General features: G+C 40.1%; 3 protein-coding genes across 9 annotated transcripts; 1 reads left to right on the top strand and 2 right to left on the bottom strand.

The window, feature by feature from the left end:
- Positions 1-23,951, top strand: LOC115752860 (calreticulin). 3 transcript variants are annotated; one of them, XM_030691255.2, is made up of 14 exons: positions 2-204; positions 1,098-1,205; positions 1,316-1,508; positions 1,606-1,864; positions 1,944-2,000; positions 2,094-2,141; positions 2,262-2,348; positions 2,423-2,480; positions 2,559-2,626; positions 2,703-2,798; positions 2,891-2,938; positions 3,178-3,207; positions 3,294-3,410; positions 3,539-3,791. In XM_030691255.2, exons 1-14 carry the CDS (start codon positions 96-98, stop codon positions 3,548-3,550), a joined length of 1,290 nt encoding a protein of 429 aa, XP_030547115.1. In that variant the 5' UTR covers positions 2-95; the 3' UTR covers positions 3,551-3,791. The 3 variants fall into 3 exon arrangements, with proteins under 3 accessions (XP_030547119.1, XP_030547117.1, XP_030547115.1); XM_030691259.2 differs by lacking the exons at positions 2,891-2,938; positions 3,178-3,207; positions 3,294-3,410; positions 3,539-3,791 and adding exons at positions 19,957-19,968; positions 23,922-23,951 and having other exon boundaries at positions 1-204; XM_030691257.2 differs by lacking the exons at positions 3,178-3,207; positions 3,294-3,410; positions 3,539-3,791 and adding an exon at positions 3,128-3,169 and having other exon boundaries at positions 1-204.
- LOC115752859 (U4/U6.U5 tri-snRNP-associated protein 2-like) lies at positions 10,286-16,154 on the bottom strand. Of its 4 annotated transcripts, none has more exons than XM_030691250.2 (10): positions 16,020-16,154; positions 15,136-15,525; positions 13,993-14,237; positions 13,618-13,702; positions 13,318-13,503; positions 13,066-13,233; positions 12,752-12,970; positions 11,204-11,375; positions 10,854-11,025; positions 10,286-10,771 (listed from the first exon to the last, which is right to left on the bottom strand). In XM_030691250.2, the coding sequence occupies exons 2-10, from the start codon at positions 15,502-15,504 to the stop codon at positions 10,678-10,680; spliced, it is 1,710 nt and encodes a 569-aa protein (XP_030547110.1). In that variant the 5' UTR covers positions 15,505-15,525; positions 16,020-16,154; the 3' UTR covers positions 10,286-10,677. The 4 variants fall into 4 exon arrangements, with proteins under 4 accessions (XP_030547110.1, XP_030547112.1, XP_048127903.1 ...); XM_030691252.2 differs by having other exon boundaries at positions 15,136-15,539; positions 16,022-16,154; XM_048271946.1 differs by having other exon boundaries at positions 15,136-15,537; positions 15,907-16,135.
- LOC115752862 (universal stress protein A-like protein) lies at positions 21,817-23,278 on the bottom strand. 2 transcript variants are annotated; one of them, XM_030691260.2, is made up of 4 exons: positions 22,932-23,278; positions 22,695-22,801; positions 22,285-22,403; positions 21,817-22,164 (listed from the first exon to the last, which is right to left on the bottom strand). In XM_030691260.2, exons 1-4 carry the CDS (start codon positions 23,128-23,130, stop codon positions 22,068-22,070), a joined length of 522 nt encoding a protein of 173 aa, XP_030547120.1. In that variant the 5' UTR covers positions 23,131-23,278; the 3' UTR covers positions 21,817-22,067. The 2 variants fall into 2 exon arrangements, with proteins under 2 accessions (XP_030547120.1, XP_030547122.1); XM_030691262.2 differs by having other exon boundaries at positions 22,953-23,270.
- Positions 23,952-26,008: the final 2,057 nt, after the last annotated feature.

Here is a 26,008-nt window from a genome sequence, read left to right as displayed (position 1 = left end):
TCCACCCGCCAGCTTCGTCACCGCGACTCTTTCTCTCGCCGAAGTCACCCTCTCCCTCTCTCTCTCTCTGTCTCACTCTCAATCTCTTGAGAGCGATGGCGATCGAGCGGCCGAAGAACCCTAGGTGGTGCCTCCTGCTACTCGCTCTCTGCTCTGTCGTGGCGATCGCGTCCGCCGAAGTCTTCTTCGAAGAGCGATTCGAGGGTACATTTTCGCTTCTCTTGCTTGGTTTGGGTCCATTGACATGCTTCGGAGCTCAATCGCACGTTCCTTGTCTTTGATGTCAAGCTTTTCTGTTCTTTCATCGTCGCTTCCAGTTTCATTCGACTGTTTTGTCAGAGATCAGATAGTGGTTATGTTGATCGTAGTTTGTGAAGTTCGTTTACAGAATTGACCTGTTTTTGCGTGGATCTGATGGCTCTATGCTGAAGTTGCGCTGATCACTGCAAAGTGTTTCTGAATCGTGCTTTTCGAATTTTAGATTGGTTCTAGAAGGATTTGCAGTCTGCTTTTGATCGTACTTTCTTAAATCTGAAATCAGTTGCCTCAGGCGGTGGCTGACCTGTTTTGGCCGTGACGGAGGAGGCACACGGTTGCTATCCTTGTTTAAAAGTTGTAAATTCTGAGTTTCGTGGTCGTCTAACTAAGCAGTCATTTTGATTTACACGTTCATGTTGCGGGTACTTGTAATGCCATAACTTGTCAAAGCTTGCACCTTAAGTTTATGAATGCTGAAATGTGTGCTCCGAGCAGAACTTAAGTGAGGAGTAACAACTTTACTAAGTAAATGACACAAGCATTGTCGCTCAAATTAGAATCACTAGTGGAATTGTCTTGGTGACTGGATGAAAGCTGCTGCCTGTTGTGTGAGCGTGCTTGTATGTTCTAGTAATGTATATGTTGAGAGTGCGGCTGTACAAGTATATTGCCTTTGCTGTGTGTGATATAATGATATAATGTTCACTGGAAATGACTTATTACTAAGATTGTACCGCAGACTAGAAAAAAGTTATTAGGGCACTGAGTTCTGTTTATGAAAAATTTGTGGTCATTGTTTTGTGCTTTGTTTTCTCATTTTCAAACTCTGATTGGATTAGACGGATGGGAGAACCGGTGGGTCAAGTCCGATTGGAAAAGTGATGAAAACACCGCTGGAGAATGGAACTACACATCTGGTAAATGGAATGGAGACCCTAATGACAAAGGTATACTTTTCTCTCAAGAGTGAGCATATGTGTTGTGAAAATAGTTAGGTTGGTTGAATCTTATGTCTGTGCCGGCTCGCTTCAGATTTATCATCGATCTCCTTTGGCAGGTATTCAAACGAGTGAAGACCATAGGTTCTATGCTATATCAGCACAATTCCCTGAGTTCAGCAACAAAGACAAGACCCTTGTCTTCCAATTCTCCGTCAAGCATGAGCAGAAGCTTGACTGTGGTGGTGGCTACATGAAGCTACTCAGTGGTGAAATTGATCAGAAGAAATTCGGTGGTGACACCCCATACAGGTCACTATAGTTCCTCCGACTACAAGATATTACCTCTCTGCTGAGTTATTTTACTTGCAAACACATGCTCATTTGATGAATGTTGGGATTGCTGCAGTATTATGTTTGGACCTGATATCTGTGGCTACAGCACGAAGAAAGTTCATGCTATACTCAACCACAATGGTAACAACCACTTGATCAAGAAGGAAGTTCCCTGTGAGACCGATCAGCTTACTCATGTTTATACTTTCATCCTCCGCCCCGATGCCACCTACAGTATTCTCATTGATAATGCTGAGAAGCAAACTGGTAGCTTGTACTCTGACTGGGATCTGCTCCCACCTAAGAAGATCAAGGATCCCGAGGCCAAAAAAGTAAGTTACTGAGCCATTCATCTAGCTTCTCCTCTGTATGTGATAGTTTTTCATGCTGATTCCCTTGCTTGGGTGGCAGCCAGAAGACTGGGATGACAAAGAATATATCCCTGATCCAGAAGATAAGAAGCCAGAGGTAAAGGCACTGTTATGTCCATTGAGTTCGTTCATTTATGAAGTTGATCTCTTATGAGTATGGGATGAGCTGACAGTCTCCATGTGCCTGCAGGGATACGATGATATACCTAAAGAGATACCAGATCCTGATGCCAAGAAGGTGAATGTGATTATTTTCAAGTTGTTTATGCAACTATTCTCCATTTTGTGATTCGATTTATAGCTCTGCTCCATTGGAGGTTCAGCTACTCAATGGGGTTTGATCGATGATGGTTTGCAGCCTGAGGATTGGGATGACGAGGAGGATGGTGAATGGGCAGCCCCAACTATTGCTAACCCCGAGTACAAGGGACCATGGAAGCCAAAGGTACGAGAATGTTCTTGATCGTGTTTAATGAGACCGTTGGATCAGAGTTCTTAAGAATCTCTCTATTCCCGTAGAAAATTAAGAATCCCAACTACAAGGGGAAGTGGAAGGCTCCGATGATTGACAACCCAGGTTCGTTTGTTCAGTAACGTTGTTTCTTCATTTTGTTCTTGTGATCTTTGTTGTAACTCAAATTCAAACGCTCCACAGATTTCAAGGATGACCCAGAGCTATATGTCTACCCCAACTTGAAGTATGTTGGCGTAGAACTGTGGCAGGTAATGTGTTTTCCTTCTCTACCATTCTTCTCTTCGCATGGCATAAATATTTATGGGCATTGTTGGTGTGCTTCAGGTCAAATCTGGAACCTTGTTTGACAATGTCTTGGTTTGCGATGACGCCGAATATGCAAAGAAGCTTGCCGAAGAAACATGGGGCAAGAACAAGGATGTATGGAGTATATGCTGTTTATTTATTTTTTTTCAAGCGATTATATTGCCATTATTCATCTCTGAGATTGTCCAACTTCTATGACTTTTCAGGCTGAAAAGGCAGCATTTGATGAGGCAGAGAAGAAGAGAGAGGAAGAGGTAATATATCGCTTTCACGAGGCTTTATCATTGTTACTAACGCACATCTGGCTCATTTTAGTTGATTAAAAACTTCGACATCCTTGATTTTACTTGTTGCTATATTAAGTTATTACTATATAGCTTTTGTAAGTTGATGCTCATATTGGACTGCTGAAGGTTCGATGCACTGCCGCTTTTTTTTTTCAGCATATTTTTGCAATTCAGTACCACTAACTCCTATTTCAATGCTTTATCAGGAAGCTAAGGACAATCCTGTTGATTCCGATGTAAGCCTATAAACATTGTACAAATGCAGCTAGATCTCATTTTGTGTGTCCATGTGTTTTTTCATGGGGTAAATCTGTTGTTCTAGGTTGAGGACGAAGATGATGATGAGGCCGATGATGCGGAAGCAGATGATTCCGATGCAGAAACCAAAACATATGACAGTGCCGAACCCAAGGACGATATCAAGAGTGAAGATGTAAAGGTAGGGGTTCCTCCAAACCAAAAGTTAAAAAAAGAAGAAACAAAGAAAGAGGGGGAGGTGTTGCTGTTGGCTTGTGTTTGTCTCTTCATCTACTGATGAAATTTCTCTCCCGTCTTCCCTCTTTGCAGGATGAGCTGTAGGCATCGGCAAAATTGGAGCAACGAGGTGCTCCAAAATTCTTGACTTTTTTATTTTTTCTTTTTTCTTGTTCAGTTGTAGGAATTTTCCTTGGGAGAGAAAGAGAGAGAGATGGATAGTGAACATGTAATGCGAAAGTGCATGCCTGATTGCATCAAATGTCAAAATCTGATTCCAAGGATTGGGGAGGAGGAAGAGAAAACATATGTTGCCTCTTTTGCTATTTTCCCTCACCGTTAAGCTCTCTCTGCCTTAGCATATATCTATTTTGAAGTGACGTCCCTGGCTATAGAGAGCCCCGCAACCCTCGCCATCCGAAAGTTTGATACAATCAGCATAGCTTTGGCGTGAAATCCGCAACAGGCTCTCTCAGCGACACATGCTTTTTTTTACCAACGGTTCGGTCACTAAGTTGATGATCATAACTAGATCTGAGAATAGTGTCCGTAGGCGTTGGGGCATTTGGATATGTTACGTATGTAACTCAGTGACGTGACCATGTTCCTTCCAGCAAGTTTTAGGCTTGTCGCCCTCCGCCACCTCCCATGCCCTCCGTGACAGAGTCAGTTTTTGCGTTGTGTGTACCAAAACAGTCAACATCTCTTATCTAGGCATCTATATCCGTTCTCATTGACATTCCCAAAAGGACAAATTGGTCCGAATAATCGAGAGCAAGATAGTATTTTTAATTATGAAAATTGGAAGTAATAATGTGTCAATTCGTCATCCTTACAAGTTGTCGTCGAGCGTAAAGTTCCCACAATGGACTCTTTTAAATGATGACGGGATATGTTCATCGACGGCCAGATGCAACCGTCTGGTCTTTCCAAATGTAGTGACTCTGGCTCGCAAACACATCAAATCACGTTCCATTGATTTGAAGCATGGATCCATCAACTTGTTTCTCCGCAGCAGCTTGGCTACGGGCGTGTCCATCCCCGCGAGATAAGATTTCTTCGCGTTCTCGTCCATCGTCGCCGTCAATCGGGATGTGGACGCCATACTTCCATTCCTCGATCCGTATCATCCTGCAAATTGCCTTTGCTCTGTGGCGAGATATTAAGTTTGAGATAATGATCAGATGCTTGCTGGAAATGACTAATTACTAGGATTGTACCCCGGACTAGACTAGAAAAAAAAAAAAGTCAATAGCACATTGAGTTCTGTTTGTGAAAAAAGTGTTTATGCTCAACCCTATTGATGCGCTCCGTGCAGCTATAAAGTAACATTTTACGTATATGTTCGCCAGCTTTTGATTTCCAAAGGTATGACATTTTGCTAGAAGAAGATGTATGTTGATTCATACAAATTGTCGGCGCACCCGTTAGGCTGACTGGCAGAACTATCACTGCTGGATGAAGCTAATTTGTTGGCATGCACTTTTCACAAGACCTTTCAGGATTTGAAGCAGCATGTCAATTGTGAAGCAGCATCCTTGGGAAGATGTCATTTGTCAGTTTGAGGATAGTGACTTGCAGTTTTCATTGCGACTGTAGTTTCTATACTGTGGTTGGTTCAACATATATCACATTGAGGGCTATGACATAGTGATGAGGAGTGTGTATTTCATGTTTACTTTGTATCTCTAGTCTTAGAAGCAGCAGTAGTAATAGTTTTGCTAGATACTTGATAATAAGGCTATTAACTTGTAGTTTTGGACATATTTTCGTATGCATTTGCTTCTGTAAAGGTCGAGGTGATCCATGTTCCTTTTATGGTGAATGTCGGGGTGTTCACGCATTTTCTTAAATGCTTTTCAATGTTAAGCTCATAGGGCATCCCAATTATGTAGGCATCCTAAGTTGGCATAGTGTTTGTAACCAGTGATACGTTGCCAGCAAGCTGATTACAAGTATTGTGCGAAGTGTAGGCCAACAACGCAGGAGCCGAAGCTCCGATGACTCATTCCAAGCATGAGTCATTACTATACAAGCCTACCCGTAGCCATCTAACAATGACGTGGAGTCTACCTTCCCCACCGTCACCCCTCTAAGTTAAAAGAAAACGTTTTTCCTTCCCTTCAGCTCAAGGGAATACCCTCGAATTTAAAATCCTAGAGTTCAGAAGAAATAGTTTAAGGACTTCTTCATGTCTGATAGGAATGAATTGATGACCAATTAAGTTTGTGGACCATATTATAGATTGCAAAGTGGAGACGAAAATGCTCTCATCCCCATTTTGTTTGTCCTTGTTTTGCTGCTGATACAATCAAATCTGGGAAAAGAAAGATGAACACACTACATTTTGGCTACAATCATCGTCCAGAAACAAAAATGTTCGACAATGAAAAGGAAAGAAGCGGAAAGAAACAGAGAAGCCACCAACATCTTCAACTAATCCTAATCTAAAATAGACGTACATACCACGTGTATTAGACTTCTCACTCCCAAATAGACTCAATTCCATGACTAACTGTCGGATTTGAGTCGTTCTTATTTGACTTTTGTTTAGAAGATATATTGAGTTGATATGTATCTCTCTTTAGCAATTACCTTGCACATGTCAATAGTTTTCCGTCATTTCATCATATATATTCCTTGCGCTTGCTCGTTCATCGCTCTTTCATCGAAAAACGGCATCAGGCGCGGACACAGGAGCCGCTCTCTCTTGTTCCTCCTCTGGCTTAAACCTAGTGCTAACTGCTGAGCCCCTCCCTGCTTCCACAACCCGTGGCGGCCTCTTCTTCCCTCGTGCCATTTCTTCTTAGCAAGTAGCGATGGAGCGTTCGATAAGGACGAGGAGATGAAGAGGAAGGAAGGAGAAGGAGGGTCACAGCTCGAAGCACGGGAGGAGAAGAGAGTGTATGAAGAAGAAGCAGTGCGAGCTCGGTCCGAGCCAGAGGCTTTGGACGGCGAAGGTTCGCCTGTTGATTTCGGCTCCCATTATGAGGTTTTTGCTTTTTTCCTTTGGTTTTTCTTTTGCTTTTGCGTTCCATCATTATTCAGAAGATTAAATCATATTGCACTTGTGTCAATTCAATTCTAAATATTTTAATTGTGTCAATTGAGTTCTAAACCTTTTAGTGATTTGCATCTGCTCTCATTACCCTTCCCCAAGGACTCGAGAGAGATTGAGAAGTTCTAGGATAGAATATTTTGTATTGCTTGTGGATGATTAAAATGACAGGGAGAGCTCTCCAATTTATACAAGAGTACCTCTCATTCCAATTGTTGATCAACTCTAAGCTTAGAATGCATCTGCCCATCTAACAACTACCGATATTAAAGACGAGAATTTTAGAGCATGGGACATTTATAAAAAACACCCGCCTCTAAGAAAATTCTAGAGGACTTAAAAAAAAAAAAAAAACTAGAGACCAATGCACTTCAAGTTTGTTTTTCCGGGTTATGTGGTGTGTCAATTATCGATCCAAGACATGCGCGCGTGGACTTCAATTATTTATAATTTATTAAAAATTCGAAATCATAATTAGTAATGCTAATAATAACTATAATGTTCCGGCAAGGCGACTTTTCACAAAGGAGTTACAATTATTTTTTAATTATTTTATAATTTCGAACTTAATAATAAAATAACCGATGTGATTGTTCATAAAGTGGTTGCAGTTATTTTTTCTTTTTTACAAACTCTAAAGAAGTAGATTAGATTTGGCACTAATCAATAATTATATATTATTAAAATTCGGAATTATAATTAAGAATAATGATAATGACTGTTGTGTCCCATCGAAATAGTGCGACTGTTCATAAAAGTTATTTTTTTCTGCTGTTGTTCAAAATTACTTGATTAATAAGTCTACTAAGATGGAGATTGAGATTGATCATAGCCAAAAGCTCAAGTGGATTGTTATAGGTGCGTTGTCCCACGTCGAAAAGACTTGAGTGCACAGTGAATTAGATTTGGCACTAATCAACAATTGTAAATTTTTAATTAGATTCGTGACTTGTTTTGTTCTAAGCTTTTGGGTTCTGCACCGATCCATACTTTATCCGTCTTTCCTCTTGTGATATTTTTTGTATTTATACCAATTACAAGTTGCCATAATTCTTGACTTTTTTTTTCCCCCTTTTTACCTATCCCATTCGAAAATTCAAGTAAATTATTGAAGTTCTACTTATATCATTAGGATTAAGAAAATGTAATTTTAGGATCGATCTACACCAGCCCACTTATTATGTATACGATTCAACATGCCACCTATTAAACAACTTATTATAAACACAAGATTAGCCAATCAGAAATGACACGAAATCACCCGCTCTTGGGATTGTGACAAACCCAAGTTCAAGAACGTCCACATCCTCATCTCATGTAGCTCTGCAACTTAGCAGGTCTCTTTGCTCCTTCCTTACTTGAATGTTATGATGAAATTACACAAGAGACATGTCTTCCTTTAAAATGAGACTTTTTTTAGCCTTTTATGATCCGTGTAGGTTTATTTCTTGCTTTTGCAATCCCTTTTATGTTAGACCTTGCAATAAAATACACAAAGGATAAAATTTACAACTTATTGGGAAAAAAACAAAGAGGTATGTAATTGATAGAAATACAGAAAATTTGTTTTAAAATAGACGTGCCATGAGATAACAGTTTGGAATTTTTCCGTCGATGGAAATTAGTTTTGGTAAATTGGTAAAATATGAGGTTTTTCTAACGATATTAAACCTTCACATTAGGTGAATGAAATTTAAATAAGTAAATTCTTGAATCCGTGCGACGGTCGGGGTCTTTGACTAGTTTTGAAGTGTAACTACGTAGGATCCCCGACTAACATTGCATAAGCCTAGTTCTGTAATGGATCTAAATCGAAGTATCATTCATTCCTCCAATTTCACTGTCCCTTCCAATTCTTGGAGTGTCCGTCTTGCGTCCCATTTACTCTTCTCGGCTGCGGAACGATTAACGAGTTCCTCTGCTACTTTAGTTTCTGAACACGGTCGGTAGAAATGCAGGGTACGCAGTCCAGAATTCTCAAGTTTCAAATGTTTTGCACGAAACGTGGCCGGTACAGGTGCTAAAGCTGCGTTTTGGAAAGGCTTTTGGGAATAGTTTTTACGAAAATGCAAATACCTTTGATCTGAAGGGATTTGTTGAAATGCAAAAGCTATTTAGTAAATTGTATTTAAAAAGTACGTTGAGAAGAAAGTTTGGGAAAATACCGTTTGATAATTATATATTTAGAAAGTCATTTAAGGTTCCAATTTTGAGCACATAGGCCGGTGATTTTATTGTGCTTGAGGTTGTGACCGCGTGCTCGAGTCCATGGATCCGTGGACCGGAGCAGAGGTATGAGTGTTGGAATCGCATGTATTCTTCGATCAGAGCTCAATTATTGGGACCGATTCTTTGCAAGTAACCTTGAGGCAAAACCAATTGCAGGAAAAACAGAGGAAAAAGCTCAATCTTTTTTTTTTTTTTCCAAGAATCAACAGTGAACGCTCCACGGCCAGCGATGGACACTGCAGTCCGTCCACGCAGATCTTGACCGTCGGTTGGAGATCCTCCGGCGAGATGCTCTCGATGATCTCCGTCGAGAAGTTCTCTTTGCAAAAACCCTAGGCACGAGGAGAAATCCTCCGAATTTGGATCCAACTCGGCTCCGCCTTCCCCGCAGCCGTTGTTCTCAGACGTCAGCAAGCTCGCGAGCCTCTGCAGCTCTCCGACCCTTCTCTTCCGGCACCGTCATTTCTTGAACGCTGAACCACGTCTCCGAGACCAGGCCCCACAGCGACGTGAGCTCGAGCGAGGACGGGCAATCTTAGAAGCCCTTAGCAAGGTCGTGGACGTGGGAAGCGAAGCAGCCGCCGTGGGCATCGAGGTCGCGGTCATGGCAAAGGGCGAGGTCCTTGGCGAAGCAGGCGTCGCAAATTTGGGAGCGGAGGTGCTTGCGGGGCAGGAGGTTGGCGGAGTGGATATGGCGGTCGCAGGGAAGGCAGAGCCTGGCTGAGTCGGCCCGGCAATAGAGTACGGCGGTGCGGCCAGTGCAGAAGTCGCAGGGGACTGCGGGCGGCATCGCCGGCGGTTCTCGATTTGGGGTGGCTCCTGACTTGACGGAAGTGAAGTGGTCGCGGATCAAAAGCTAGGCAAACGAAGACTCGAGTTGGCCAACACGAGGGAGATTCGGCTACTATGGTGTGACAACGGCAACCAGCGGCGGAGTCACTATGGCGGTGACGAGCCTCGACGAGAGAGAGAGGAGTTAAGAGGTGGCGAGAGAGACATTGAAGTGGCAGCGAAGGAAAGAGGGTCTGCCGAGAATGTTGAATGCTGCAAAGCCAAGGCAAGTTAGAGGCTGCCTTGAGCTTTGAGCCTTTTGAAAGCTGATTTTACCCAAAAGATGTTCTGAAAAAAATTACCAAACACCTAAACTTCCGCTCAAGGAATTTTGGACACCCAAAGCCCATTGGAAAAGCCTTTCCCAAACGCAGCCTACGTATTGTAGGTTGCGCTAGGGTCCATTGCGCAATTTGAACTGCTCCTTACACATGTCATAGGCAGCCCTAGCGATTTATCCATCCTCCGGCTCCGTGTCAGTACTGTTTTCATCTTTCTTTTCGAAAATGTTGTTTGAAGGTGTTCCCGCCCGTGGCAGATATTGACCCAGTGGTTGTGTCGTTTCGACAATATGCTTAACAGGTAGACAAGCGCAGAGTGCAAAAGGATCTGATGGACCAGCAAGCAGATGTGCAAGTTTGCTGAGTAGTCAATGTGAAATCACAGTTACTAGAAAGTAACATGCTAGTGAAAAAGAAAAGAAAAGGGAAACATCAGTTACCAATCTGTTTGCCTTGTCATTGCACAAAGCAGCCAACCGAAAAACGCGAAAAGAGAAACGAACCTGAGAAATATATAAATTACTGTCAAAATCAGAGATCATGCCGCAACCACCATCTTTCATTACTCAAAGGTAACCTAAGCTTATGGTTTAGCTGATGATCATATACAGTCAAACATAATACAGGTTTACGCCATCAATCATCACAGAGCAAAGCAAGATAACCTATATCTAAGGTTCATCCAAAAACCAGTGCAGCTCAGAAGAGACAGATCTGACAGGTAGTCTCACGTACAGATCGAACTCCGGTTTAGAAGATTTGAAGTCCAGCACCATTGGGGTCTCAAGTCTCAAAGCAGAAGACAATGGAAAAAATTCGCCACCAAAATTGGCCTACTGATGCTGCTCATATATCTGCATGTATGCCTCCGAGAGTGCAACCATTTGAGGAAGCGTTTCTGAAACGTGCAGATCCTGCATCTCATACCTGAAGCATGAAAGTAGGACTTGTAAATCTACACGACAACCACACTCTTATTTCCCCGTAACTCACAGAGGGAGAGATTTACCAAAGTTCTTCAGACTTCCGCTGAACAAAAACCCTGTAAGAACCTTCACCAGGTTTGCCATCATGAACAACGTTGGCGATCAAATCATACTTTGATCGCAGCCTATCCTTATCTCCCGGTGTGGGTAATGGAATGTAGTCCTTCAATTCCAAGTTCTTGACAGGAAAATTAACTGCAGAAGCAATCATAGGTAATCGGACACTTAAAAGTACTAATTTGATCAGCATTTCACATTTGCCACTTCATATTTTCTTTTAAATCAAATCGCAGCATTACAAAATGTCAGTTCGGAATCATCAAAAGTTCCCCAATTTTTTTCCAACTAAAATCATCAGTTTGAGAAAGCTTACCTAAAGTTGGGTTCTTCTCCACAAAAAAGTTGTTTTTGGTAAATCTACGCATATGGAGAATGAGATACCGGGGCAATCTCGTAACACGGTATCTCATCCTCGCTAGGCGGGGACGGACAACCTCTGTTACTGCCTCTCCATCAAATTTCTTCAATATGTTGAAAAGCGGTACCTGAAAGGAAGGAAAACATTAAGCTAGATCAATAAGCACAGCACAATAACCAAAACTTGGTACTACAATGGTGCAGAAGTGCCACAGAAATTTTTTAGGATCTCTCTCAACTATATATGTCAAATTGAATATTCCCCATCACAAGTTACAAGCCCATTCCGATAATCCATGATACGATCACGATCCCCAACTACCTTTGAGTGTACCATTTGACTTGATTCTTTCGATAAATGGTACCAATCTGTTGCAAAGGACTGACTGAACGAGAGGCATCTGATGTGCTTAGGCATACAATGCCATAGATCAATTTAAGGATCTCTTTCTTAAAAGAGTGTCATGTTTAATATGTCTGCACAGATATCTTTATCAGTAAATAACTCGTCCACATGGATACTGTCCATATAAAACACTCCCCAAATTATACATTAACATCAGAAAAGGATAAAACAATTATTGCCAAAGGATCTAGCATGTTTATAGGGCATAAACTATGATGCCCAAGTTGCCCCGATAACAAGTTGATGGAGAACCTCTTGTCCACGACTCAACCGATAAAGATTCAGGGCCTGTTTGCCTGCACTTTCCCTCCACAATATGAAAATAAAAATCCTATGATCTGCTTGCCCCGAAATGACCTGGCCCAACTTCAATACAAAGGAAATGACGAAGGGATATTTTTTAATATAATAATTTTGAATCCAGCTTCTACTTCCAACATAGAGAGCCAAATGAGGGGAGATCCTCACGTCCAGTTCGGAGAGCAGGGATATCCCGACCGTACTATCATTATGTCTTTGCAATGTTACTTGGTTCAACACTTAAATGTGACCTTTTCTCGTATGTGGGACTCTCTATCTTCTTGGATAGATAATCAATTGTTTTTCATTTGGATAGCAGTACTTTTTATAATAATAAGTCAAGTCAAGAATAACAATTTATTTTGAAAGGTTGAGGTGTTCAGGCAAATAAACGTCAAAGTGTAGGTTTCACAAAATTTACACGACGTGGAAGTTAAGAGTAGAGATTACTCCAGACTGATCCTCAATCCTGTCAACATTATTCAAATCCCACCTACAAAGGGCATTATTTATTGTGCTTGTCTTTCTCTTGAACAATAAGAATTGTTACCAACTTAGATGACAAATTCTCATATTTTCAATAAGAAACATATCTTTTAATCTGCTTATTGATGATGTTTACCACTAGGGGGGCAAATACTCATAGTTCAATATGAACAATAATGATTACATATCTATATCCCTCGGAGAAAGTTTACAGTAGACACTTAACAGGATTTGACACTCTATAAAATTATAAAGGAGAATGACTACAGCTATTGCCAAATATTCATCACACTAACATAAAGAACAACGAACCTGGGGTATAATGTTTTTCTCCATTACGTCTTGGAAAAGAGGTGGTGGTGGCAAATCAAGTCCAAGCATTAAGAAGGGCATTCTAGATGTCTCAGACATTACATTAGTAAGTTCAGTCCCACTATCCGTGAGATTCGCATTGCCATCCTGGTCATCACCACTTTCTTTCTTATCAGCCATAATTTTGCCAGGAATCTCTTTTATAACCTCCAACTCCCCCTTCAAGGTAAATAAACATTAGATGAGTACTTTGTGCATGAAAATAGCAGCTGCAGCTATATATGAAACAAAAGAGCTAGAAACCGGTAGTATACCTGAAAGCACTCGTGAATGATGCTGCTCCTTTTCTTTGAAGTTTTGAGATCCGCATGCAAAGTATTAAGAAGCCATGACATGAATTCAACTGGGTCAGACTGCGCACCTATCCGAAAACGTTTTTTGCTGGCTTTCATAACTGCCTGCAGAAACTCATGTGGACTTACCTATAAATAAAGAAAGTTGGTGGTGAGAATCTATTTTTGTGCATATGGATTTAGAAATTAAGTCCATTTCTCCAACTAACAAACCTGTCCTTTAAAGTTTCGTGCATGCCAAATTTTCCGGGTGAGTTCTCCGAACCTATGAACAAGTGGAGATTTGCTATGCTGATAATTTTCTGGAATAAGGAAAAAGTTCCTCAAAGGAGTAACTCTCATTAAAGATTGAATTGTGACATTGACAAAATCAGTCTCCTTGATGTTATTCAGTCCCACCTGACCAATTATACAATCAAGAATTTATAGCCAACAAAGAAGAGCAAAGAAAACCCCAACTTTGCATATAAAGTAACAGCGCAATATTGTTGCATGATCTAATATTGCACTTACCATCCCAGGAAGGTAATCAGAACCATCAAGAGCCCTCGACCATTGTTTGTTCCTGTCAATCTGTTCAACTTGCTCCCTTGTAAACCTAACATAAGATACAAACTAAATAACGAACAAACACTCCCAGAATGAATGAATGAATGACCAAGTAAAGCCTGAAAAAGAAGTTGCTGGGATTGCTACAAGAGGACGTTATATAACAGCCTAGCTGCTAACACATGAAGGACAGATCACATCATACAGGAAGTAATCAGACAAAAGAGAGTAATTGGACCATGATGCACAAAGAAAGGTTGTACATTAAAAAATCAAGCATAAAAGAATGCTCGATTGCGGATATTAATAGCATACAAATGTTGACATATAAGAAGCAACCTTGGGTTCAGCACATGCCGAATGTCATCCAAGGAGGGATCATTGATCTCATATCCATCAGGCAGGCAGTAAACCCTCTCACTCTGGAGATTGATGAAGACGTGATGCCCTGCTTCAACGCTGTGTGTATAAGCATGAGACTTCTTTCCTCTTCCTTGATAATATTTCCCACAGACTAAACACGCGTATACATTCAAATTCGATAAAGATACAGAGCAGAACTTCTCAAAATCAAACTCCAAAACCTGGAATGGACAAAGCAGCATGTAAAAATTATGATAGGCCAAAAAGAATAACAACTTGTAACAACAGTTAACATGTGTATCATCAACGTAATGACATATTCTCAACAATAGGTATGTCATACATCAATACTAATATCAGTAACTCCGTTTATCCTTAACTCATCTTCATGACCCTTGTTCAAAGAATTATGAAAAACAACCATGGCACTACCCATTCTAAGAAAGTTTGGCTCCTTTTTGGTCAAATGCTTGATGTTCTCGTGTTGGGAACTTGCAAATCATCTAATTTACTTTTACAAGTAACCTTAGCAAACATACACAGCATTATGAACTACATCACAGCACCCTTATATGCTTACAACACAAATTTAGCAAACAACAACTTTGATCTATTTTCTTTAGCACCATCCAGCATGTTATGTTTTCTTGCATGCTCTGTCACAAAAAACAGGAAGATACACTTCTGCAAACTAATCCTTAGACCGAAATGGCAATAGACTGATTCCTGAGAATGAAAACCAATTGACTGGTAGTGCACCAAAACCCATATTAGAAACAACTGCAATGCCACTCTCCACATAGTTTTAAGCATCAAGAAACTCCACTTCATGACCCAAGATCGTGCAATAGCAAGAGAAAGCAGGAACAGGTAATGTCCTTAAAGACAAAATAGACAATGGTAGACTATATAACCACCAGCAACATGAAGTTTAAAGATTTACAGCCACAACTAAGCTCCATGTGCCTAGCAATTCTAGTTGCTCTATTGCAACGTAAATATTCCTATCACCGTGCATATTTACTGCAGCCTATACATGCTAACATAGGCACAAAAAAATACAAACTAGCACCACAAATATTATCATAGATTGTGCTTGAAATAGTCAGTTTGGAGTACCTGGCGATTAACTGTATCAAGATAAGGGCAGTCCCTGCGGACCTCAACAAGGCGGCCTCTCCTCCCTTTATTATGCTCCTCGTCTTGTTCATCATCACTCTCACTATCATCCTCTTCTTTTCCTCTTTCATCAACCACGCGTCCATTCTGTTCCTCCGCCACGCGTCCATCGGCTCCCTCTTGGTAACCGTTTCTCAGTCTTCCCCTCGTAACATCTTCCTCGTCATCAATATCATCATAAGCAGTCAACTGATGAAGTGGATTTTCAACTAATGAGGATGGAGGAGAAGATGATTGCTCAAGCAACCTCTGCTTCTTTGCATCGGCAACAAAGCCTTCATCGTCCACAGCTTCCCCGTTTCTTTTCATAATAATTAACTCTTCCTTTCACTGCTTGTGTTACGAGAAATTTATATAAGACAACCTAGAACAAACCAAAAAGCAACTAGAGGAAACTATAGTCTCGTCTAGGTCAAAAATCAAACAAATGAGAGGCTAACAACCTCAAACTCTATGCATACACCTCACTGTAAATCACCGATTTGATAGCATAAACTTCGAAAAATCGATGGGGAACAGTAATAATTGAATACCAAATTCGATCACTCAGCTCGCAGTCAGCAGAGCGAAACTTCAAGACATCAACAGACTATACAATGACATACCGAACCGAAACTACGAGAACCGCGAAACCGGATTCCTAGTTGAACTATCGGAAGCACCGAATGTAACCATCTAAGCAAAAGAAAAATCGAGGCCCAAACGATCTCTCGGCAGCCAAATGGAGAACAGCCCGAAGGTATAATAAAGAGCAGTTTCTAGAGGGATGGCAACTGAAGCCGATGGCGTAAGGCGAGCGAGAGAGAGAGAGAGAGAGGGTTCACCGGAGTTGGCGGCGGTGTGGCGGTGGACTTGGTCGGTGGTGCTGTGCGGTTGCCGGAGAGAGAGAGGGAGGCGATTTGGGGGAAAATGCTGGAGTGATCTGCTGGGCTATGCATTTGATACTCGTATTTCATTTACGAGGTTATTATATAATTATTTTATTTTCCGGTCGAAACATAATATAATTCCGAATGCCTTTTTCATTAATTATTTTCAATCCAAAAATTTCAGGCCGAATTTCTCCGCAAAATATAACCCAAAAATACATAAAGGAAAAGGAATGAGGCTGAGGTGATTTTAATCTTCTTATTCTTCTTCTCCTTTTAATTTTGGGAGGGATAACGACACAAATTTACCTCATTATATAATGTGATTCATGAACTTTTAATTTTGATCAATATGGTCTTTGAACTTTTGAAACATGTTCAACTTAGTTCATGAATTATAGAAAGATATTCAATATAGTCCTTCCATTAATTTAAGTTTAGGGATAACTTTGAATATTTTCTTATAGTTCGGGGACTAGATTGAACATGTTCCAAAAATTCGAGAACCACATTGAACAAATTGAAGTTCGGGGATCATACATTGGACTAAAATTCAGAGATCATATTGGTAAAATTAAAAGTTCACTGGTCGGATTGTATATTTGGTCAAAGTTCAAAGATCATTTGTACCATTTTCTCATTTTGGGATATTTAATATATTGAATAAAACTCTAACTTTAAACTCTCATATTGAGAGCAAATTTTAAAAATAAAAGCTATGAAACACCCATTTAAATATTCACACCAAATTTGAGAGACTACAAGTTTTTAAAAGTGTTAATATCATGAAAAATCCTAAACTGATACACATGTGATAAATTTACCTCAAATTATTTTTTACCACGAAAAATTTCAAACTGTACAATTGTGACAAATTTATCTCAAACTATTTTTTGACGACCAAAAATCATAAATTGGTACACTTGTGATAAATTTACCATAAACTATTTTTTTTACTACGAAAAATTTCAAACTGGTACATTCGTGATAAATTTAATTTCCGTTAAATTAGGTTAATATAACGAAAATTTTCAAACCGATATACCCGTGACAAACAGAGGATAAAAACTCTAAACTCATTTACCCATTGATTGCCACGTGTCATACAACTTAGCACTTTAACGGTTAAATTTAACGAAAATTAATGGAGGGTAAATTTGTCATAGATGTATTAATTTAGGGTAAATTTGTCACAAGTATACCAGTTTAAGATTTTTTGTGGTTAAAAAAATAGTTTAAAGTAAATTTGTCATTGGTATACCGGTTTGGTATTTTTCGTGATATTAACCATTTTTAAAACTAAAAGTACTGTCTTATATAGAGAATGGTAAATACCATTTTGAAAAAAAAAAACTAAGTTGATATTCAATTATCGACGATTCAATTTAAATAAAGCAACCGTTAAAGAGGATTTTTCCCAATTAGCTCCTCATGAAAAGTGATAGAGAATAAACACCAATATAATCAAGAGGAGTACGCGCCTTACATTCGATTCAATTTTTGGATGATGAATGCCTTACTATCTGAATTCTTTATAGAAATGTGGAGGCATGCGGAAACATACGTGCAAAATTAGTTTAAAAGTGATACCATAAATTTCTATTTGTTTAAATATCATTTCAAGTTTATCACGTTATTTCTTGATCCTTTTATATTTTAGGCTCTCAATTTTTTTACGAAAAATTGATAAATTATAAAATATTTTCCCAAACATTAATTATATGTATCGCTCGAAATAATTAATCAATGAAAAATATTTCAACATCGACAACATTTTATATCTAAAATTTTTTGTAGGCAATAAAAAATATTCATTCTTTTTTGTAGGTAACATGAGCGATTATTTATAAAAAAAATATATTTTTCAAATTATTCATTTTTCATGAAATAAACGCACCCACCACCCACCCGGGTTGCATCGCTAGTTTGCGCACTCTTCCTCTCGTAAAAGGTCGAGTGTTCGAATCTCGGGGCGTTGCGGGGGTGACTTAACCGGTGGCACGTGTATGGTGGCTAGCACGTGTTGCCCCGAGGATTTACCCCCCGGCTGCCAGCTGCCGGCCGTCCGTGAGGGTTCCTTGGGTCACAAAAAAAAAAAAAAATGCACCCATCGTATTGAAAATCGTAGAACGCAATCCTTGTAAGGTTGAATAGGTAAGGTTGAATAGAGTGAATGATGCGTTGACAAATGTGCTTTTTTTTTTTCATTGTCTTCGTTGTTTATTTAAAATAAAATAACAAAGTTTCTCTTAAGAATAACCTCTAAGGGCCTATTTGGTAACGCTCATGTTCCTCTGATTTATGTTCTTTTGTTCTCGGGGAACGAAAAAAGAATAAGAATCTGTTTGGTAATATCGCTTAATTTTTTTGTTCCCAAAAACAGATCGGTGGCCATGAAACATATTGTAACAGAAACAACAAGCAATAGAAATCTATTTCTCTGTTTTCGAGAACAGAATTAGAAAAAATTATTTCTGCTCAGCAATTGCTCTTGAGAACAAAATTGTTATCAAACAAGCCCTAAGAGATATGTAAGAATCGAATTTTGTAATGTATTGATCATTCTCCTCGCAAGGAACATATTTTTTTGCATGCTCTACTCATTTTTATCCAACTACGATTTGTGTTGGCCTCACTCCATACCGTGAGCTTTGTTCAACGAAAGATTATTAAGCTTTAATGAGTTTTAGAAGTTACAAATTCGCAATTAAAGAATATCTTGAACATTTTTCGTAACTCTTCTACTTTAAATTTCCATGGAAGATGTTTATTACCTTCTCTCAATATTACCAATAATTTTGTTGATTACATACTCAGATAGAGAAGCGTTATTGCGAGCCGAGTCATTTATTCATTGCTGATGCTGCATGTTATAGCCTATAGATCCTCAAGCTTTCCTGATTTGAACTAGCACACACACTGCCTCCATTCTAGAAGTATCGTATCGCCTGCAGCTTTGCCGTAAAGCAATCCCCTCCCCGAGTTGCTGCTGTTTCCTGCTCGAGCGGAGCACATGAGAACGTCTCTCCTTTCCCAGCTTTCGCTAGTAACATGAGCAAGACACTCAAGGCGCCTATGCAGATGAACGAGGAGGCGAGAAGTACGATAAATGAGTTTCGGCCTTTGTCAGCAAGGCTTTCTAACTCGGGGCTCAGATATGACAGCACATACACCTGAGAAACAAGCAGCAAATGCTTACGCCAGTCAATGCCGAAAACACAGACGTGATGTTATGAAGTTCGGATTTTGTTCTGCAATTGGAGTGTGATCTTGTTCTTGTATATCGACCTTAAGAATGTAAAACTCATGCCGATTGAATACCCATGATCTCAATGGTTGAACAGTGAAAGATGTACTCCACGCCCGCGATGACGCCCTTGAGGAACTCTCGTTGGCCATTACCGGTCTCACAGGGGAGTTGAGCTACTTGAGTTTTTGGGTGGCCGTTAGGCTGCAGTGTCTGCACTAAGGCCGTGCCATCCTTAATCACTACCTGCGTGTTAGGAAGTGCGGTTGGTATGATCACTTTCCCGTCCGCTGAAGCCAAGAAAAATTCCCCTCCTTGAAAACTAAACGGGGCAAACAAGTCATCCATGATTTTCGCTGGCATAGTCGCGGTAACAAGGCCCCTTCGTCCATTCACGGCGGTAACATAATGAATCAGAAGGTCCTGACTTTTGTTCCAGGCATTTCCTAGGAGCGGGTAGCCTCTAGTGTCATTCAAGGCTTCTTGAAACCAGCTGTCGTTGACCGAGATCATAGATTGTGTAGTGACTGCCTGTCTGAAAGGCTGTCCTGTTCGGTGGTCGATCAGCTGAGTATACCAGACTGACAAAGAGGATGCACTGGAATATGTCGCAAAAGCATGATCCTTGTCGCCATGGTATGAAAGCGGAAGACCGTCTGGTCCAATATAAGAGACCTGCGACAGATATGGGATCGTAGAAAGCGCAAGAAACAGCACTGGCGCTACCCGAAGAAGATCAAAAGACAAATAGAACATGATAAAGACAGTGTTAAGTCTTTTGTGCTGCTTTGTACACATCAATGCTCATTAGGACTGTGTGTCAAACCTTTATCTGAATAGATTGGAACGAGAGCTCAGAGCCACCTAGGTACGAGCCTATCATCCTTGCCAAATTTGTTGTCGATGAACCAAGCAGGGGTAGCAAAGTTGCGATCTTCTTGATTTCAGTTAAGGCCTTGCCAAATGATTCCCAAGCCTCGGAGTCTACCTCGTGTTGGATCTGTTCTGTCATGAGGCACCATCTTTTAACCGTCAAACAAGAGAGGAACTGCAAAAATTAAAGGGAGAAATATTAACATAACAACACATAAAGAGTCAGAGTAAAAGAATGATCAGGATTTTGAAAAGCAGTGAAAGGGGGCTCAAGCATAATGAAACATAGTGGCCACTAAAAGATTTTTGAGCACAAGTTGATTTTCATGGCTTATGGTGGGTTCATCCAACAAAATTCTGAGCCTTCCCTCCTAACCTTTCGGCCTTGGCCTCTTGAGTATGTCAGCTTAAGCTGTGACTTCACCTCTGAAGAGAGCCAGCATCCATGGCCCTTTTAAACTTGCAAAAACCGATTTGTGTATTTTTCAGAAAATTTGGTGAAACAGGTGTCGTGAACGTAAGCAAGTCATCATCCATGGAGGCAGTTTTTCCAAGTATGTGTTTGTAACCGGCTACAGGATGCATTGATTCACCCTGTTATGAGTTCAACTTGGCAGTGGAAGAAACAGAGTAAAAGGGTGAAAAGGGGTCGCAATTCATGCTGCATCATCATGTTCACATCAAGTTGTGTCCTCGAACCATTAGGAACTGCTACTATCGAGGGGACAATTCCATTGGAATGTGGTGATTTTCAATCATCCCAACTCCATGAACGCGAAGTTTGGAGAAAATTTAGGAGATGATTCTCTCTCTCTCTCTCAATGCAGAAAACATGAGAGGCAGAGTGAGTGAGAGAGCACATGAGCTCCGCTCCTACGGTCCGTACATTTTTCTTTTGGCCACTTCTAAGCTCTATACTTGATAAAAGCACAGTTTGGCTCTTCTAGCTTCAAATTCACCCGAAGCAAGCAGTGCTTCCAACTTTTGAGAAATCAAATTAGCATAGTCAGATAAACGTATTGTTCATCCATTGCACAAGTATGATTCGAGGCTAATGCTTTCACCTCTTGGATTGCAGTTATTGAATCACAGATGTCAATTTTGAACACAAGGAGCAGCACTAGACGAGTCTCCGCAAGCATTTACCTCGGGCTCTGGATGTCTAGCATGCCATGCTAGTGTTTGTGAAATATCGTACCAAGAATCTCAAGTAACACAAGGAGTGCCGGCGCCAACCTTATCTTTATTAGAGGCAGTATTAAGAACAAGATGCAGGACAACAGGACTTACATTCTCACATGGTAAGTTCCACGCCGGACACAACATATTACGCTGCTTGAAGATATGATCGGCACATGAATTGAATTAGCCGTTTATCTTCTCCTCAATTCAAGACCGTAGTTGCCATCCATGTGATTCTTATTCCTGATCCACTTGACAACTCTCCGGAATGATGAACTTGTTTTTCGCTAAGTAGATGGTGGTCAAATCATTTCCTGTCTTAAGGCGAAAGCGAAAGGAAAAATCTCTTTCTTGGCTATCATTGCTCCTTTATGGGGCCAGTGAGATTGTAATGTTTCTCCAGGCAAATTCTAGGATCAAAAGCTACATCCAAATGACCACGTCGCGATCGATTATAGTACATCATGTTAACGCATCCCATGATGTATGAGTGTATTGAAAGGGAAAATAGAGAGATGTACCCTTCGGCTCGATCTCACAGGAAACGTGAATGAGAAAACAGATATACATGTTTGTTGGTCGGCCTGAACCTCTGACCAAATGAGGCAACAGCAGTAGCTGGTCACGCAGCTCAAGGGAGACACACAAGTTTCACAAGAAAAAAATAGCCTAAACAGAGCAAGGAGCCACTTGGGTTTAGCTTAGTGGCCGTTGGGAGTGGACTTGGGCTTCTTCACTATCATTACAGGACACTTTGCATTCTGTGCACAGTGATTGCTCACACTCCCCAGAAAAGTCCTGCCATTCCCAACCCAAAACAAAGTCAAACTCAATTTCCAACCCAAACTTAGAAAAAGGAAAATGAAAATCCGTTTAATTTGTCATGATAATTACAAAGTACTGATCAATCATGAATACCTCTTGATCAGGCCATAGCCATGGCTTCCCATCACCAGCAGATCAGCCCCCAATTTGTCTGTCATCTGGCAGATCACATCCCTTGCATCCCCATTCTCTATCCTTGTCTCCACCTTAACCTGACACCCAATCCCCATGCCCAACATCAATTATGTTTCAAAACTCAACGGTAAAACTCTTGTTGTTGGTCTTCAGTCAGCAGCTCATCTACTAAATTCACTTTAATCACTACACTTTGTAAAATGTCCACTTTTAGAATCATCTTATTAAATGGTTGCGAGTGCATTCCTAGCTTCCTTTCTAATTTCTCATTCGGTCTCTGAGTAAAATTCTAAAATGCAAGCCGTGTCCTAGTATTTTCTTCAACAGGATACAAACTTTGAGCACTGACAGCAAGAACATGAACTCACATCACCAAGCTCACTGCACAATCTCTTGGCTTTCTCCATCACAAACTCGGCCACTTCATTGCCGTATCTCTCGATGGCAAGCATCACTTCAGATGAAAACAAGTAAGCTGAAACAGAAACAAATAAGACGACCCAAGAAAAAGTAGAGAGAAAAAATCAATCTTTTCACTTCCGCGATTCATGAAACCAAAGACCATGAAACTATATGAACTAGAAAAGGAAAAAGGAAAGAAGGACCTTCTGCATAACATCTTTTACCTGTGCCATCGAGAGCTGTGGACACAGCTCGAGGAGGTTTCACATAGAGGAGCAAAAGGGTGTCTCTGAACTTGTCAGAAACGATATTATTGAGACACCAAGACAAGGCGTGCATGCTCTCCTCGCTCTCGTCGACGGCCACCAGTACTCTTCTCTCTTCTGCTCCCACTTCAGCCATCAATATCGCTCCGAAGAACAAAATTTCAAGATACTCGGATTGATCGAACGTTTTGAAAGAAATAAGCTTCTTTGCGAACTGGGTTGGTTTGCAAAGTGGAGGTTGCAGTGAATTTTATAGCATTTGGTGGACTTCCTTCAACTTTGCCTTCCGTGTTGGTGAGAAGGCGTGTGCATGAGAGAGAAAGAGAATCTGTTGGCAGTTTAGCGGTTTGGTGGTGGTGATGGGTTCATCCACAGTGCAGTGGTTTTGATTCTTGAAGACGGTGGGCTGTTTCGGATCGCATTGCCTCGTACCAGTTTTCGGATTTGGAAAGGTTGACATATCAAATTTGGCCAGCCAGTGGATGTGTTCAAAGTTGCCTAATAAGCGGCTCCCATTTAATAAAAAAAAGTATGCTTCCTGCCGGTGCCTTTCCACTCTCATCTCCAGCATCTTCGTGATACTACTCTTTTTTCAATACAGATATCTGTAACTTTTAAGAATAAACGAGCAGGGAAAAGACAAAATAACATAAATGGTCCATGAACTGTGATTTAATATGCAATGTAGTTTTTAAACTTTTAATTTGGCCAATTTTGGTCCATGAACTTTGATCCAATGTGTAATGCAATTCATGAACTTTTAATTTGATCATTTGTGTTGTTATCCCATTGCTCTAAAGCGTTTCTAGTCCAATCCAAATAACACTCAAAGCAAACCTGCAATTATTATCTCATAATCTCTCACGAAGAACTCACTCAAAAAAGTCATAGAGAGAGAACATTAACATTCCTATTCTTTGCTCTAATGTGTAGGGGTGAGTGGTTCTCGGTTCGGTCCAATTTCTCTCAAGAGTGCGAAACAGGACCGGTCGTACAATGATTGACTCCCGTTCCAGGGCGGTCCAATTATATGATTCTTGCTCTTCATGCTTTTTAGAGAACAACCATGGAAATATACATAATAGCATTTTGAACCAACTTATAGTTGCGTTGGATGTAAAATTGATTGCAGTAGCGTTTGTGCAGACTGAGCAGAAATCCAAAATTGAGGAAGCAGGAGGACAAGTTCATGCCAAGATTAGGAAAGGAATTATTCTATGAAATGAAGTGTGGTTAATTGCTCCATTCTTGCTTCATTCCTTACGGTAAGTTCAAGGCCGTTGAACTGATAAATGTACATTGCGTTGACAATTGAGATGAGAAAGGCTAGGCAGGCTACTGTTAAGGCTGGCCTTCAACATGAGATTTCTTGAGCTAATGTGGCAGTTTGTTTTGGCAGGAGGGTAAAACAAAATAATTAAAACCGATCGGTCCGGTCCTATACCCTTGGAACCGGGAACCAAACCGCCCTTCCACCGGTTCCCTTTTTAATGACCAGGAACCGGATCACCACCCTCCGGATTTGAGAACCAGACCGTAGGTTAGATCCGGTTAGGGACTTTTCCGGTCCGATCGGTCCGTTTTGCTTACCCCTACTAATGAATACTAATCGAGAAAATTTTCATTTTTATCTCTTCTTAATGACTTCCAGACTCCCACTAGGAAACTTGAATTTTCTTCATTGTATAATTTATTCCAGATCAAACTTTACCAAATTTTGTACTCTACTAGATATGCTTGGAGATAATGTCCCAATCACAAGACATTTAACATTAAGGCGATACTTCTACCAAGTCGGGTTTCCATATTCTAGCTCAAACTCAAGGCCTAAATTAGCACTAAATAAGGTGATTAACTTTACTTAGAAAAAGGACAAAATTATAGATTTTAATATGGATAATTGTTAGGTCCACTGCTAGTGTAGCAAAACTTTCATACACTCACATTCGGATTATTGACACGTATACTTGACAATAAAAATGTAACAAAATTCTTTCACATGTCAATCATCCAACGGTGAAACAGTAAATCAATTCTTATGCATACTAGGGAGCCAACCAAAAAATAATTAGTAATTTAATTGGAAAAGGTTGGCTAGTTACTCAAATGGACATTGGTAATTTATACAAGAGAGGTAATTTAAGGCGTCAGTAAAAAAGACGAATAAAAGATCTGAAAAGTTGATAATTTGCATATTGTTAAAAATGAGTCGGTAACTTCACAAAAGTATCTTGAAATAATTAATAAGTTACATGGAAATCATGTTATCGGTAACATTTTTTACCAATTTCTTTTACGCTTACTAACTCTAAAATCTTACTAGCACGAGAAAAGAAAAAACTCACTTTTCATAAATGAAAAGTATTATTGTCCTATTTCGTGTATATATATATATATATATATATATATATATATATATTATAGTATGATTCGGAAATATACATTTAACTTTATGGGATGGGTTCTCGGGTTAAGCAGTGTTTTGGGGCTATGCGCAAAATCTTTGATCATCCCGGGTTCGAGCCTAGCTCGGGCTCTTGAGGCTTAGGGTCTGGGCCAAAAAGAAAAGAAAAGCAGCATATATGAGTACATATTGGTATCGAGACATAATGGCCTGGATGAATACTATATGTTGTTGACATGACTTAACTTAATTAAGCGAGGTTCGTAATTTAATCATAATGGAGGGCGATCCATTATTATATTTATTGTGATAGGCTTAATCTACACTTAAGGAGAAGTATCCATATTATACGAAAAGGCTTAAATTACATAAGAATAGGCCTCAAGTTTGAGTCCGTAAAGAAAGCCCGACCCAATAGGTTTTCTAGTTTAAGCAAGTCTTCTAATCTGAGTGATTTTTTAGATCGAGCGATTTCCTAATTCAAGTAGGTTTCCTAATAAAGGATTCCTATTTTTCTTCTATCTTTTCTATATTAGAAGTAAGTCTCCTTCGTGAATTGCATCCAGGAGGAGCTTTCGGAGTTCAAGCCAACTAATATTGCGGTAAATTT

The sequence above is a fragment of the Rhodamnia argentea genome, chromosome 1, assembly GCF_020921035.1.
Source record: "Rhodamnia argentea isolate NSW1041297 chromosome 1, ASM2092103v1, whole genome shotgun sequence".
In the NCBI taxonomy this organism is placed as follows: Eukaryota; Viridiplantae; Streptophyta; class Magnoliopsida; order Myrtales; family Myrtaceae; genus Rhodamnia; species Rhodamnia argentea.
The sequence above is the reverse complement of the archived record's forward strand: the minus strand, read 5'-3'. Positions and strand labels throughout refer to the sequence as shown.